This window comes from Bufo bufo, chromosome 7 (genome assembly GCF_905171765.1).
Source record: "Bufo bufo chromosome 7, aBufBuf1.1, whole genome shotgun sequence".
NCBI lineage: Eukaryota > Metazoa > Chordata > Amphibia > Anura > Bufonidae > Bufo > Bufo bufo.
The window spans coordinates 233752407-233767406 of record NC_053395.1 but is presented as its reverse complement, the minus strand read 5'-3'; the positions used below and the strand labels follow the sequence as shown (position 1 = coordinate 233767406).

Here is a 15000-nt window from a genome sequence, read left to right as displayed (position 1 = left end):
AGGGCAGGCTGTGTGTATATAGGGGAGGGCAGGCTGTGTGTATATAGGAGGGCAGGCTGTGTGTATATAGGGGGGGCAGGCTGTGTGTATATAGGGGGGGCAGGCTGTGTATATATAGGGGAGGGCAGGCTGTGTATATATAGGGGAGGGCAGGCTGTGTATATATAGGGGAGGGCAGGCTGTGTATATAGGGGCAGGCTGTGTATATAGGGGCAGGCTGTGTATATAGGGGCAGGCTGTGTATATAGGGGCAGGCTGTGTATATATGGGGGAGGGCAGGCTGTGTATATATAGGGGAGGGCAGGCTGTGTATATATAGGGGAGGGCATGCTGTGTCTATATAGGGGGGCAGGCTGTGTCTATATAGGGGGGCAGGCTGTGTCTATATAGGGGGGCAGGCTGTGTCTATATAGGGGGGCAGGCTGTGTATATATAGGGGAGGGCAGGCTGTGTCTATATAGGGGGGCAGGCTGTGTCTATATAGGGGGGCAGGCTGTGTCTATATAGGGGGGGCAGGCTGTGTCTATATAGGGGGGCAGGCTGTGTCTATATAGGGGGGCAGGCTGTGTCTATATAGGGGGGCAGGCTGTGTCTATATAGGGGGAGGGCAGGCTGTGTATATATAGGGGAGGGCAGGCTGTGTCTATATAGGGGGGCAGGCTGTGTCTATATAGGGGGGCAGGCTGTGTCTATATAGGGGGGCAGGCTGTGTCTATATAGGGGGGCAGGCTGTGTCTATATAGGGGGGCAGGCTGTGTCTATATAGGGGGGCAGGCTGTGTCTATATAGGGGGGCAGGCTGTGTCTATATAGGGGGGCAGGCTGTGTCTATATAGGGGGGCAGGCTGTGTCTATATAGGGGGGCAGGCTGTGTCTATATAGGGGGGCAGGCTGTGTCTATATAGGGGGGCAGGCTGTGTCTATATAGGGGGGCAGGCTGTGTCTATATAGGGGGGCAGGCTGTGTCTATATAGGGGGGCAGGCTGTGTCTATATAGGGGGGCAGGCTGTGTCTATATAGGGGGGCAGGCTGTGTCTATATAGGGGGGCAGGCTGTGTCTATATAGGGGGGCAGGCTGTGTCTATATAGGGGAGGGCAGGCTGTGTATATATAGGGGAGGGCAGGCTGTGTCTATATAGGGGGGCAGGCTGTGTCTATATAGGGGGGCAGGCTGTGTCTATATAGGGGGGCAGGCTGTGTCTATATAGGGGGGCAGGCTGTGTCTATATAGGGGGGCAGGCTGTGTCTATATATATATATGAGGACATGCTGTATATATAGAGAAATAGGCTGTATATATCGGGCTCTGTTCGGAGTATTATTCCTGTACACCCGGGATCCCTGTCAGGAGTTCGGTACTTACCTCCCACAGGACGTTCCGGGTTCTGTCTCTGGTTCCGGGTTCTGTCTCTGGCTCCGGGTTCTGTCTCTGGCTCCGGGTTCTGTCTCTGGTTCCGGGTTCTGGTTCTGTCTCTGGCTCCGGGTTCTGTCTCTGGCTCTGGGTTCTGTCTCTGGTTCCGGGTTCTGGTTCTGTCTCTGGCTCCGTTTTGACTCTGGACTTTCGCTTCCTTTTGGCTCCGCCCAGTTCTCAGAATCTGAAGCGAAAGTGAAAGTACATCCGGAGAGGAGCCGCCCTGATACCGGAGCCCGGGGAGACCTACCTACAGTATGGAGGAGCAGGGCCCGGGGAGACCTACCTACAGTATGGAGGAGCAGGGCCCGGGGAGACCTACCTACAGTATGGAGGCGCAGGGCCCGGGGAGACCTACCTACAGTATGGAGGCGCAGGGCCCGGGGAGACCTACCTACAGTATGGAGGCGCAGGGCCCGGGGGGACCTACCTACAGTATGGAGGCGCAGGGCCCGGGGGGACCTACCTACAGTATGGAGGCGCAGGGCCCGGGGGGACCTACCTACAGTATGGAGGCGCAGGGCCCGGGGGGACCTACCTACAGTATGGAGGCGCAGGGCCCGGGGGGACCTACCTACAGTATGGAGGCGCAGGGCCCGGGGGGACCTACCTACAGTATGGAGGCGCAGGGCCCGGGGGGACCTACCTACAGTATGGAGGCGCAGGGCCCGGGGGGACCTACCGACAGTATGGAGGAGCAGTGCCCGGGGTTCCCCGTCCTTGTGCTGTTGCCCCAGAAGCAGACAAAATTTATTTTGAAGATCAAGAAATATTTCTCTTCCAAGAACAAATCAGGAGGAGAAGAAACCTGCGAGGTGACGGAGATCGATCCCTGTACCTACCAGGTGTGCTTCCAGGACCCGGAGGGTGAGTGCGCCCCCTGTACACCCCCAGAGGAGCGACCCCCTGTACACCCCCAGAGGAGCGACCCCCTGTACACCCCCAGAGGAGCGACCCCCTGTACACCCCCAGAGGAGCGGCCCCCTGTACACCCCCAGAGGAGCGGCCCCCTGCACACCCCCAGAGGAGCGGCCCCCTGCACACCCCCAGAGGAGCGGCCCCTTGTACACCCCCAGAGGAGCGACCCCCTGTACACCCCCAGAGGAGCGACCCCCTGTACACCCCCAGAGGAGCGACCCCCTGTACACCCCCAGAGGAGCGACCCCCTGTACACCCCCAGAGGAGCGACCCCCTGTACACCCCCAGAGGAGCGACCCCCTGTACACCCCCAGAGGAGCGACCCCCTGTACACCCCCAGAGGAGCGGCCCCCTGTACACCCCCAGAGGAGCGACCTCCTGTACACCCCCAGAGGAGCGGCCCCCTGTACACCCCCAGAGGAGCGGCCCCCTGTACACCCCCAGAGGAGCGGCCCCCTGTACACCCCCAGAGGAGCGGCCCCCTGTACACCCCCAGAGGAGCGGCCCCCTGTACACCCCCAGAGGAGCGGCCCCTCATGCACACTCGCCGAGGAGCGGCCCCTCATGCACACTCGCCGAGGAGCGGCCCCTCATGCACACTCGCCGAGGAGCGGCCCCTCATGCACACTCCCCGAGGAGCGGCCCCTCATGCACACTCCCCGAGGAGCGGCCCCTCATGTACATACCAGAGAAGCGGCCCCATGTACACCCCCCTCCGAGTTGCAGCCCCATGTACACCCTCCGAGTTGCAGCCCCATGTACATCCCAGAGAAGCGGCCCCATGTACACCCTCCGACTTGCAGCCCCATGTACACCCCCCCCCCAAGGAGAGGCCCTACATACCCTCCCTCAGAGTACCATCTGTAGTCAGGTGGGGGGGCAGCTGTATTTTGGGGGCCGGTCTGTGTATTGTATGAGCCGCAGTCTCGGAATCGTATATCTTCTCTCTCTCCAGCTCGGGGCAGGGTGCTCCAGAGGACGGACCATGTGATAGAATCCATCCCTGTGCAGGTGACAATCTGGGAGGACGGACCCCACCACAGACACCAGCCCCCCAGGACCCCGCGGAGTGCAGACCTCTACAAAGAAGACAGGGCAGGAAATAATTACAGGGACCCGGGCCGTCCGGAGCTTCCAGAGGGTGATGACGGATCCAGCTCACACCCGACTGACCACAAGACAGATGATGACGTCAGCAGCGCTGCCAGTGCAGAGGTTCGGGGCCCTCCCTTCCCAGAGGTGAGAACTAGAGCGCCACCTTGTCAGGGTTCCTGGCAACTGCAGCCGAATATAATTGTAGTTCTCGGTCCGCAGCAGCCATATTGGCTTCACTATGTGGTTCAGCAACATACAGCTTGACTTTTGCACGTGTACGCCAATATTTTGTACCAAACAAATTAGACAGTGGTGCAAGGCTCATAAACATGGCGGACGACATTAATGCACTTTACTTGATAGATGTGTGGCAGCATCGGGCGAGCCCCTCTGTAACTCTGCTGCTCTGCAGGGGCGGTGTCAGCTCTGTGTGTGGGGGGGAGTTCTGTGCCTGCTCTGGGGTGGGGCGGGGCCTACTCTGTGGGCGGTGTCAGCTCTGTGTGTGGGGGGAGTTCTGTGCCTACTCTGGGGGCGGTGTCAGCTCTGTGTGTGGGGGGGAGTTCTGTGCCTACTCTGGGGGCAGGGGCGGGGCCTACTCTGGGGGCGGTGTCAGCTCTGTGTGTGGGGGGGAGTTCTGTGCCTACTCTGGGGGCAGGGGCGGGGCCTACTCTGGGGGCGGTGTCAGCTCTGTGTGTGGGGGGGAGTTCTGTGCCTACTCTGGGGGCAGGGGCGGGGCCTACTCTGGGGGCGGTGTCAGCTCTGTGTGTGGGGGGGGGTTCTGTGCCTACTCTGGGGGCAGGGGCGGGGCCTACTCTGGGGGCGGTGTCAGCTCTGTGTGTGGGGGGGAGTTCTGTGCCTACTCTGGGGGCAGGGGCGGGGCCTACTCTGGGGGCGGTGTCAGCTCTGTGTGTGGGGGGGAGTTCTGTGTCAGCTCTGTGTCTGGGGGCAGGGGCAGTGCCTTCTCTGGGGCGGGTGTGGTGTCTGCTCTGTGTGGTGGGGGGGGGAGTTCTGTTCCTGCTCTGGGGGCGGGGCCTACTCTGGGGGCGGTGTCAGCTCTGTGTGTGGGGGGGAGTTCTGTGCCTACTCTGGGGGCAGGGGCGGGGCCTACTCTGGGGGCGGTGTCAGCTCTGTGTGTGGGGGGGAGTTCTGTGCCTACTCTGGGGGCAGGGGCGGTGCCTTCTCTGGGGCGGGTGTGGTGTCTGCTCTGTGTGGGGGGGGGCGGGGAGTTCTGTTCCTGCTCTGGGGTGGGGCGGTGTGCTCCGGAATGTGCCTCTGTTCATGCAGCACTTGTAAGATCAGGAGATTGCAGGTGGCTCTATAACATACCACTGAGGAAGGGGCAAATAGCTAGACCCCGAAACGCGTCTGGTGCGACACCCCTCAACTTTGTACCGAAAGACCTAAGTACTGAAGACTGACCAACTCACAGAGCAGAAGTGGACCTTTACCAACTAAATTTTCCGTTATTATACTACTGCGGTATTTCCACCTAAAAGCAGAGGTCCATAGGCTTGAATAGCGATTTATAGAGCCGCCTGCAATCTCCTTACAAGTGCTGCACGAGCAGAGGCACATTCCGGAGAGTGGTCACATGTCAAGGTTTGGGCGATTATAATTTATTCTTACTTGCAAGTATATTAGTAGCGGGACGCCGCTACCCACATCTGTTTCGGCGGGACGCCGCTGCAACTAAGTGCGGGACATTTGACTTCTGGTCTATATCAACCATACTCAGGTATCTATTTCAAAGACTGTACATCAGTATTGGATTGAACTTTTAGTGATTGCGATACCAACCAATTGCTGGTCATAGCATTGAGGTCCGCTTTTATGACAATTTACATGCAGCAGACTTTTTGAATAGCACTTACTAACTGTGTATTTATATTCTTAATTATACACTATTGTATTTATTTCCTATTTTATTTGTTTCACTATTAATAAATCGATAGATTTGTTGCAACCACATGGTCACAGTCTCTTGAGTGCCCTGTATCTACATTATTCTATTTAATACCCATTTATTGAGTGAGTGGTCTCAATTTTACAGGAGCACCTATTGGTTTCCATTTTTTCTAGTGCGATATCTTATATATATTAGGAAACTAATAACTATTTTAGGAGGCATCACTATCGGTTTTAAAAGCAAAGAAATTGAAATTTGCGAATTTTTCCACATTTTTGGTAAATTTGGTATTTTTTTTCTAAATAAAAATGAAATATTTTGACTCAAATTTACCAGTGTCATGAAGTACAATATGTGACGAGAAAACTGTCTCAGAACGGCCGGGATAGTAAAAGCGTTTTAAAGTTACTGTATCACCACATAGTGACACATGTCAGCTTTGCAAAAAATGGCGGGGTCCTTAAGGTGAAATAAGGCTGTGTCCTTAAGGGGTTAAGGTGAAAAATGGCCGGGTCCTTGTAGGGAATTATTTCAGCCATCTCTTGTATTACTGATTGTGGGTTTCTATTCCTAGCTGTAGAGCTGAGATTAGTTTCTTTTACTTAAACTGCTTAGGTTCCGTTTTCCTTGTGCGCTGATTTCTCAGATTTGAGGTCTGCATATATTTAACCATTCCCTGCATTACGAGGGGTCCGCACTGCTTAGGCTACGTACACCTAGAAGAGGACATGATATGTGTCACGCACATGTTTATGGTCGTGACTCCTTGGGAGCCGCATGCAGTTGCCCGCGGTCTGGGTGTTTTGTCAACTGCAGCTGAGGGTTGTTAGTAGTTTGCCTCAAGTGCGGTTGCCGCGGACAACAGGCGTTTGTTAGCAGTGTAGCAGCCTGGGCTGGTTGCTAGGCGCCTCACTGTTGATGCGTGTGGTTGCCTCTGGCTATGTGTGTGTGTATGTGTGCACTTTCTATGTCTGGTGTGCACGGGGTTTATGTTATGTGTGCACTGTGACACTTCCCTTCACTTGTGGTTGCCCGTGGCAACGTGTGGTGTTGTGTGCATGTGGTGGCTGATCCCCAGGACATGGTTGCCACGCATGCCGTTGCCGGTGGTAACAGGTGGAGTGTGTGCTTCTTTGTGCTTTTCCCCTTTTAAAGGGAACCTGTCACCAGTTTTATGGTGTCCTAACTAAGGGCAACATAAATAAGTGACTGATTCTCTTAGCACAATGCTGGCTCACTGTCTGTAATTGACCCGGTCAATCTGCCAACATCTTGTATTGAAAAGCTCCAGCTGATAATGATGAGTCATGAATATTCATGAGCTCCTGACTCTCCCCGCCCACCTGCTGCTGATTGACAGTTTGTTTCCATATGAATCAGCAGCAGGTGGGCAGGGGAGTGGCTATAGCTCTGAATTAAATATACGCTGGACTCACTGACATCACGCCGGACTCAAATCAGCTCATTAGCATGCGGCATGCGGCATCTTTGTGTGTATATTATGAGGTAACCATCTGTCACACCAGTAAGTGAATACATCTAAGGGCTCTTTCACACTTGCGTTCTTGTCTTCCGGCATAGAGTTCCGTCGTCGGGGCTCTATGCCGGAAGAATACTGATCAGGATTATCCTAATGCATTCTGAATGGAGTGAAATCCGTTCAGGATGCATCAGGACGTCTTCAGTTCCGGAACAGAACGTTTTTTGGCCGGAGAAAATACCGCAGCATGCTGCGCTTTTTGCTCCGGCCAAAAATCCGGAACACTTGCCGCAAGGCCGGATCCGGAATTAATGCCCATTGAAAGGCATTGATCCGGATCCGGCCTTAAGCTAAACGTCGTTTCGGCGCATTGCCGGAGCCGACATTTAGCTTTTTCTGAATGGTTACCATGGCTGCCGGGACGCTAAAGTCCTGGCAGCCATGGTAAAGTGTAGTGGGGAGCGGGGGAGCAGCATACTTACCGTCCGTGCGGCTCCCCGGGCGCTCCAGAGTGACGTCAGGGCGCCCCAAGCGCATGGATCATGTGATCACATGGATGTCATTCTGGAGCGCCCGGGGAGCCGCACGGACTGTAAGTATACCGCTCCCCCGCTCCCCGCTCCTACTATGGCAACCAGGACTTTAATAGCGTCCTGGCTGCCATAGTAACACTGAAAGCATTTTGAAGACGGTTCCGTCTTCAAATGCTTTCAGTACACTTGCGTTTTTCCGGATCCGGAGTGTAATTCCGGCAAGTGGAGTGCACGCCGGATCCGGACAACGCAAGTGTGAAAGAGGCCTAGGGCACTTTTTAGTAGTTAATGATTGTATATAATTAGTTAGATTATATTCAAATCTCCACATGACAGGTTCCCTTTAAGTAGTTTCCATCCCTTGCCTGGTATTGGAAGGGTTAATTCCCTTCCTACTGTGTGAGCACTAGGTGTGTCTGTGGGTGCGGCCACTTGGGGCTATTTAGCTCCTGCTGGATGCTTGTATCTGGGGGGTACTTCAGCCATGGTGTATGCTGGAGTCATCCTCCTGGTATTATACCATCCGCCAGTGAGGGCCACCCTTGTGGTCATAAGTTCTTACGTGATGTCATTTTGTGTATATGTGATGTTTATGATTACTGCGGCTGTGGATCTGGCTTCCTGTGTCCTTTGATGTTTGGGTGTGGACATCAGCTTGTGTGCACGGGATCCAGTCAGTGTGTCTGTGGCAGGTAAGGGTGGAAGTGCTTTTCACCCTCCTGCCATATCCATAGGCTGTTTCTGTTCCTATCCCTTTGCAGCTCGGCCAGTTTAGACTCCTGTTTCTCCGTGTCCAGGAGGAACGGGCTGTCTACCCAGCTCCTAGCTCAGGGATCGGCGGAGGGTCAGTAGGGATCCGCAGAACCATCAAGGTCGGCTCATGCAGCTAGGAGTCAGGGTCAGATTAGGGATGCGCTAGGAGGTGACCTGCTCCCTAATTCTGTTGTTTCTGGCCTAGTAGCTTCCAAACATCTTCTGGCATCGCACGGCTGAGGGTTTCCCCATCCTCAGCCGTGACAATATGCTGACAATAAATTAGAGTATTTCTTGGTCACTTTAAGTGTGCATGTGTCTTTCTTGCCACCGAGAAATATCTCTCCTGGATCCAGTAGCTTCAAACCAAGGTGGTCTTAGAAGAAGGGAACCAATCCTTTCAGTCCTGAAGGGGTTAAAGGGTCAGGCTGTCTGCTTTTGGTGATAAACAAGTCTGGGGGTTTCTCCCCCCCCCCCCCCCCCCCCCAAAAAAAAAAAAAACATGGTCTTCTTTAGACTCTATGGCAGCTGTGGAAAATAACCAGATTCTCAATCAAAGTCCTAACAGTCTCTCAGTATTCATTAACCCTTTCCACAGAGCCATGTAAATACAGTGATAATGAGCAGGATATATATCACAATATATAAAATGCAGGTACACAGTATTAAACAAAGTATAAGTTAACCCTTTCAAGAGAAATAAAGTAAGAAGTTTTTACTTTGCATAGGGGATATAGGCAAATGTCAAACTACTCCTTGCTCTAGGGCACTACAGGTGCCTACTCTGGGAGCGGGGCTGGTATCTGCTCTGTGTGTATGGGGTGGGTTCTGTGCCTTCTCTGGGGTGGGGCGGTGCCTACTCTGGGGCGGAGGCGGTGCCTACTGTGGGGTGGGGGTGGTGTCTGCTCTGTGTGTGTGGTGGGTGTTCTGTGCATACTCTGGGGGGGGTTCTGTGCCTGCTTGGAGGTGGGTGGTGCCTGCTCTGGGGGTGGTGTCTGGTCTGGGGTGGGGGGGGGGGGGCTGTGCCTGCTTGGAGGTGGGTGGTGCCTGCTCTGGGGGTGGGGGTGGTGTCTGGTCTGGGGTGGGGGGGGGGGGGCTCTGTGCCTGCTTGGAGGTGGGTGGTGCCTGCTCTGGGGGTAAGGGTGGGGTCTGGTCTGGGGTGGGGGGGGGTCTGTGCCTGCTTGGAGGTGGGTGGTGCCTGCTCTGGGGGTGGGGGTGGTGTCTGCTCTGGGGTGGGGGGGGGGGTTCTGTGCCTGCTTGGAGGTGGGTGGTGCCTGCTCTGGGGGGTGGTGTCTGGTCTGGGGTGGGGGGGGCGCTGTGCCTGCTTGGAGGTGGGTGGTGCCTGCTCTGGGGGTGGTGTCTGGGGTGGGGGGGGGGTCTGTGCCTGCTTGGAGGTGGGTGGTGCCTGCTGTGGGGGTGGTGCCTGCTCTGGGGGTGGGGGGGGTTCTGTGCCTGCTTGAAGGGGGGTGGTGCCTGCTCTGGGGGTGGGGTGGTGTCTGCTCTGGGGTGGGGGGGGGTTCTGTGCCTGCTTGGAGGTGGGTGGTGCCTGCTCTGGGGGTGGGGGTGGTGTCTGCTCTGGCGTGGGGGGGGGTTCTGTGCCTGCTTGGAGGTGGGTGGTGCCTGCTCTGGGGGTGGGGGTGGTGTCTGCTCTGGGGTGGGAGGGTTCTGTGCCTGCTTGGAGGTGGGTGGTGCCTGTTCTGGTGGTGGGGGTGGTGTCTGCTCTGGGGTGGGAGGGTTCTGTGCCTGCTTGGAGGTGGGTGGTGCCTGCTCTGGGGGTGGGGGGGGGGGCTCTGTGCCTGCTTGGAGGTGGGTGGTGCCTGCTCTGGGGGTGGGGGTGGTGCCTACTCTGAGGGTAGGGGTGGTGTCTGCTCTGGGGTGGGAGGGTTCTGTGCCTGCTTGGAGGTGGGTGGTGTCTGCTCTGTGTGTGTGTTTGGGGGGTCCTGTGCCTGCTGTGAGGGTGGGCGTGGTGCCTGCTCTGGGGTGAGAGGGAATTCTGTGCCTGCTTGGAGGTGGGTGGTGCCTGCTCTGGGGGTGGTGTCTGGTCTGGGGTGGGGGGGGGTCTGTGCCTGCTTGGAGGTGGGTGGTGCCTGCTCTGGGGGTGGGGGTGGTGTCTGCTCTGGGGTGGGGGGGTTCTGTGCCTGCTTGGAGGTGGGTGGTGTCTGCTCTGTGTGTGTGTGTGTTTGGGGGGTCCTGTGCCTGCTGTGAGGGTGGGCGCGGTGCCTGCTCTGGGGTGGGGCGGTGTCTGCTCTGGAGTGGGGCGGTGTCTGCTCTGGGGTGGGGCGGTGTCTGCTCTGGAGTGGGGCGGTGTCTGCTCTGGAGTGGGGCGGTGTCTGCTCTGGAGTGGGGCGGTGTCTGCTCTGGGGTGGGGCGGTGTCTGCTCTGGGGTGGGGCGGTGTCTGCTCTGGGGTGGGGCGGTGTCTGCTCTGGGGTGGAGGCGGTGCCTACTGTGGGGTGGGGGTGGTGTCTGCTCTGTGTGTGTGGTGGGTGTTCTGTGCATACTCTGGGGGGGGTTCTGTGCCTGCTTGGAGGTGGGTGGTGCCTGCTCTGGGGGTGGTGTCTGGTCTGGGGTGGGGGGGGGGGTCTGTGCCTGCTTGGAGGTGGGTGGTGCCTGCTCTGGGGGTGGGGGTGGTGTCTGGTCTGGGGTGGGGGGGGGGGGCTCTGTGCCTGCTTGGAGGTGGGTGGTGCCTGCTCTGGGGGTAAGGGTGGGGTCTGGTCTGGGGTGGGGGGGGCTCTGTGCCTGCTTGGAGGTGGGTGGTGCCTGCTCTGGGGGTGGGGGTGGTGTCTGCTCTGGGGTGGGGGGGGGGGGTTCTGTGCCTGCTTGGAGGTGGGTGGTGCCTGCTCTGGGGGGTGGTGTCTGGTCTGGGGTGGGGGGTGCTCTGTGCCTGCTTGGAGGTGGGTGGTGCCTGCTCTGGGGGTGGTGTCTGGGGTGGGGGGGGGCTCTGTGCCTGCTTGGAGGTGGGTGGTGCCTGCTGTGGGGGTGGTGCCTGCTCTGGGGGTGGGGGGGGGTCTGTGCCTGCTTGAAGGGGGGTGGTGCCTGCTCTGGGGGTGGGGTGGTGTCTGCTCTGGGGTGGGGGGGGGGTCTGTGCCTGCTTGGAGGTGGGTGGTGCCTGCTCTGGGGGTGGGGGTGGTGTCTGCTCTGGCGTGGGGGGGGTTCTGTGCCTGCTTGGAGGTGGGTGGTGCCTGTTCTGGTGGTGGGGGTGGTGTCTGCTCTGGGGTGGGAGGGTTCTGTGCCTGCTTGGAGGTGGGTGGTGCCTGCTCTGGGGGTGGGGGGGGGGGGCTCTGTGCCTGCTTGGAGGTGGGTGGTGCCTGCTCTGGGGGTGGGGGTGGTGCCTACTCTGAGGGTAGGGGTGGTGTCTGCTCTGGGGTGGGAGGGTTCTGTGCCTGCTTGGAGGTGGGTGGTGTCTGCTCTGTGTGTGTGTTTGGGGGGTCCTGTGCCTGCTGTGAGGGTGGGCGTGGTGCCTGCTCTGGGGTGAGAGGGAATTCTGTGCCTGCTTGGAGGTGGGTGGTGCCTGCTCTGGGGGTGGTGTCTGGTCTGGGGTGGGGGGGGGGCTGTGCCTGCTTGGAGGTGGGTGGTGCCTGCTCTGGGGGTGGGGGTGGTGTCTGCTCTGGGGTGGGGGGGTTCTGTGCCTGCTTGGAGGTGGGTGGTGTCTGCTCTGTGTGTGTGTGTGTTTGGGGGGTCCTGTGCCTGCTGTGAGGGTGGGCGCGGTGCCTGCTCTGGGGTGGGGCGGTGTCTGCTCTGGAGTGGGGCGGTGCCTGCTCTGGGGTGGGGCGGTGTCTGCTCTGGAGTGGGGCGGTGTCTGCTCTGGAGTGGGGCGGTGTCTGCTCTGGAGTGGGGCGGTGTCTGCTCTGGAGTGGGGCGGTGTCTGCTCTGGGGTGGGGCGGTGTCTGCTCTGGGGTGGGGCGGTGTCTGCTCTGGAGTGGGGCGGTGTCTGCTCTGGGGTGGGGCGGTGTCTGCTCTGGGGTGGGGCGGTGTCTGCTCTGGGGTGGGGCGGTGTCTGCTCTGGGGTGGGGCGGTGTCTGCTCTGGGGTGGGGCGGTGTCTGCTCTGGGGTGGGGCGGTGTCTGCTCTGGGGTGGGGCGGTTTCTGCTCTGGGTCGGAGGCATTTTTGTGAGGTCTTCAAGGCTCCAGATGGCGACCAAAATGGTCGCCCAATGCGACTTAGAATTTACAAATGGCGACAAGCCTTTTTAGTCTTGTCGCCATTTGCGACTAGAGCCGTGCGCAGCTCTGAATACAGCGGCGGGGCACAGAAGCTGAACTATCATGTTCTTATCAGCAGCGCAGTGGAAGAGTCTCTCCCTCCCCCTGTGCTGCTGCCGCCGCGGCCAATAAGGAGAGGGACAGGGGAAGGGGCTGTGGCCACTGCGCCACCAATGAAGATAACTGACCTGTTAATACAAATACAGGAGGCGGGTGCTGGAATCAAATAGCGGCACCCGACCTCTATGACAGGGAGCGGCACCTGAGGGGTTAACTGCCGCTGATCGCAGCCCCCTGTCATGGAGGTCGGGTGCCGGCACCCGCCTCCTGTATTTGTATTAACAGGTCAGTTATCTTCATTGGTGGCGCAGTGCGCCCCCCCCCCCCCAACACCCCAGTATAATAAACATTGAGTGCGCCCCCCCCCCAGTATAATAAACATTGAGTGCGGCCCCCCCCGGTATAATAAACATTGAGTGCGGCCCCCCCGGTATAATAAACATTGAGTGCGGCGCCCCCCCCAGTATAATAAACATTGAGTGCGGCCCCCCCCCAGTATAATAAACATTGAGTGCGGCCCCCCCCCCCCCCAGTATAATAAACATTGAGTGCGGCCCCCCCAGTATAATAAACATTGAGTGCGGCCCACCCAGTATAATAAACATTGAGTGCGGCCCCCCCCAGTATAATAAACATTGAGTGCGCCCCCCCCCAGTATAATAAACATTGAGTGCGGCCCCCCCCGGTATAATAAACATTGAGTGCGGCCCCCCCCGGTATAATAAACATTGAGTGCGGCCCCCCCCAGTATAATAAACATTGAGTGCGGCCCCCCCAGTATAATAAACATTGAGTGCGGCCCCCCCCCAGTATAATAAACATTGAGTGCGGCCCCCCCCCCCAGTATAATAAACATTGAGTGCGGCCCCCCAGTATAATAAACATTGAGTGCGGCCCCCCCCAGTATAATAAACATTGAGTGCGCCCCCCCCCAGTATAATAAACATGAGTGCGGCCCCCCCCCAGTATAATAAACATTGAGTGCGGCCCCCCCCCAGTATAAAAAAACATTGAGTGCGGCCCCCCCCCCCAGTATAATAAACATTGAGTGCGGCCCCCCCCCCAGTATAATAAACATTGAGTGCGGCCCCCCCCCCCAGTATAATAAACATTGAGTGCGGCCCCCCCCCCAGTATAATAAACATTGAGTGCGGCCCCCCCAGTATAATAAACATTGAGTGCGGCCCCCCCCAGTATAATAAACATTGAGTGCGGCCCCCCCAGTATAATAAACATTGAGTGCGGCCCCCCCAGTATAATAAACATTGAGTGCGGCCCCCCCAGTATAATAAACATTGAGTGCGGCCCCCCCAGTATAATAAACATTGAGTGCGGCCCCCCCCAGTATAATAAACATTGAGTGCGGCCCCCCCAGTATAATAAACATTGAGTGCGGCCCCCCAGTATAATAAACATTGAGTGCGGCCCCCCAGTATAATAAACATTGAGTGCGGCCCCCCAGTATAATAAACATTGAGTGCGGCCCCCCAGTATAATAAACATTGAGTGCGGCCCCCCCCCAGTATAATAAACATTGAGTGCGGCCCCCCCCAGTATAATAAACATTGAGTGCGGCCCCCCCCCAGTATAATAAACATTGAGTGCGGCCGCCCCCAGTATAATAAACATTGAGTGCGGCCCCCCCAGTATAATAAACATTGAGTGCGGCCCCCCCCAGTATAATAAACATTGAGTGCGGCCCCCCCAGTATAATAAACATTGAGTGCGGCCCCCCCAGTATAATAAACATTGAGTGCGGCCCCCCCAGTATAATAAACATTGAGTGCGGCCCCCCCAGTATAATAAACATTGAGTGCGGCCCCCCCAGTATAATAACATTGAGTGCGGCCCCCCCCCCCCCCCCCAGTATAATAAACATTGAGTGCGGCCCCCCAGTATAATAAACATTGAGTGCGGCCCCCCCCAGTATAATAAACATTGAGTGCGGCCCCCCAGTATAATAAACATGAGTGCGGCGCCCCCCCCCCCCCCCCCCCCCCAGTATAATAAACATTGTTGGCGCAGTGCCAATGAGGGTTAAAATTATTTTTTTTTTTTAATTAACTCACCTTCTCCAGTTGATCGCGCAGCTGCCGGTCTCCTGTTCTTTCTTCAGGACCTGTGGTGACGTCACTGAGCTTATCACATGGTCCATTACCATGGTGATGGATCATGTGATGTATCATGTGATGAGACAGTGATGAATACATTCCTATGGGGAAAAATGCAGAATCCGGCATTCAGGCAAGTCTTCAGTTTTTTTTCGCCAGAGATAAAACGTAGAATGCTGCGGTTTTATCTTTTGCCTGATCAGTCAAAAAGACTGACCTGAAGACATCTTTTCCGGTATAGAGCCCCTGTGACGGAACTCTATGCGGAAATGAAAAACGCTAGTGTGAAAGTACCCTAAATATTAAGTTTAAATCCCCCTTTCCAATTTTGCATATAAAATATATAAACAATAAATAAACATATTACATAGCGCTGCGTCCGAAAAGTCCAAACTATTAAATTATTAAAAAATATCTCCTACGCGGTGAGCATTCGCCATTTTTTTGTCACCTTGTCACCCCAAACAATGGATAGGACTGTTCTATATGGGCCGAACGTTTCATAAAATGCACGCAGCTTTTTTTGGTGTTTTT

At 56.7% G+C, this 15000-nt stretch overlaps 2 protein-coding genes across 3 annotated transcripts in view; one reads left to right on the top strand and one right to left on the bottom strand.

The window, feature by feature from the left end:
• Positions 1-1513, bottom strand: part of PARP9 (poly(ADP-ribose) polymerase family member 9) — a 51189-nt gene extending 49676 nt beyond the window's left edge. Inside the window, exon 1 of the mRNA XM_040441101.1 lies at positions 1363-1513. The gene's annotated coding sequence lies outside the window, so the exon portion shown is untranslated. The remainder of the gene's footprint in view (positions 1-1362) is intronic.
• Positions 1514-1646: 133 nt separating this feature from the next.
• DTX3L (deltex E3 ubiquitin ligase 3L) overlaps positions 1647-15000 on the top strand; it is a 20759-nt gene continuing 7405 nt past the window's right edge. For both annotated transcript variants that reach the window (XM_040441100.1, XM_040441099.1), the window contains exons 1-2: positions 1647-2277; positions 3284-3567. In XM_040441100.1, the coding sequence (XP_040297034.1) occupies positions 1668-2277; positions 3284-3567 (894 nt within the window). In that variant the 5' untranslated portion in view covers positions 1647-1667. The remainder of the gene's footprint in view (positions 2278-3283; positions 3568-15000) is intronic.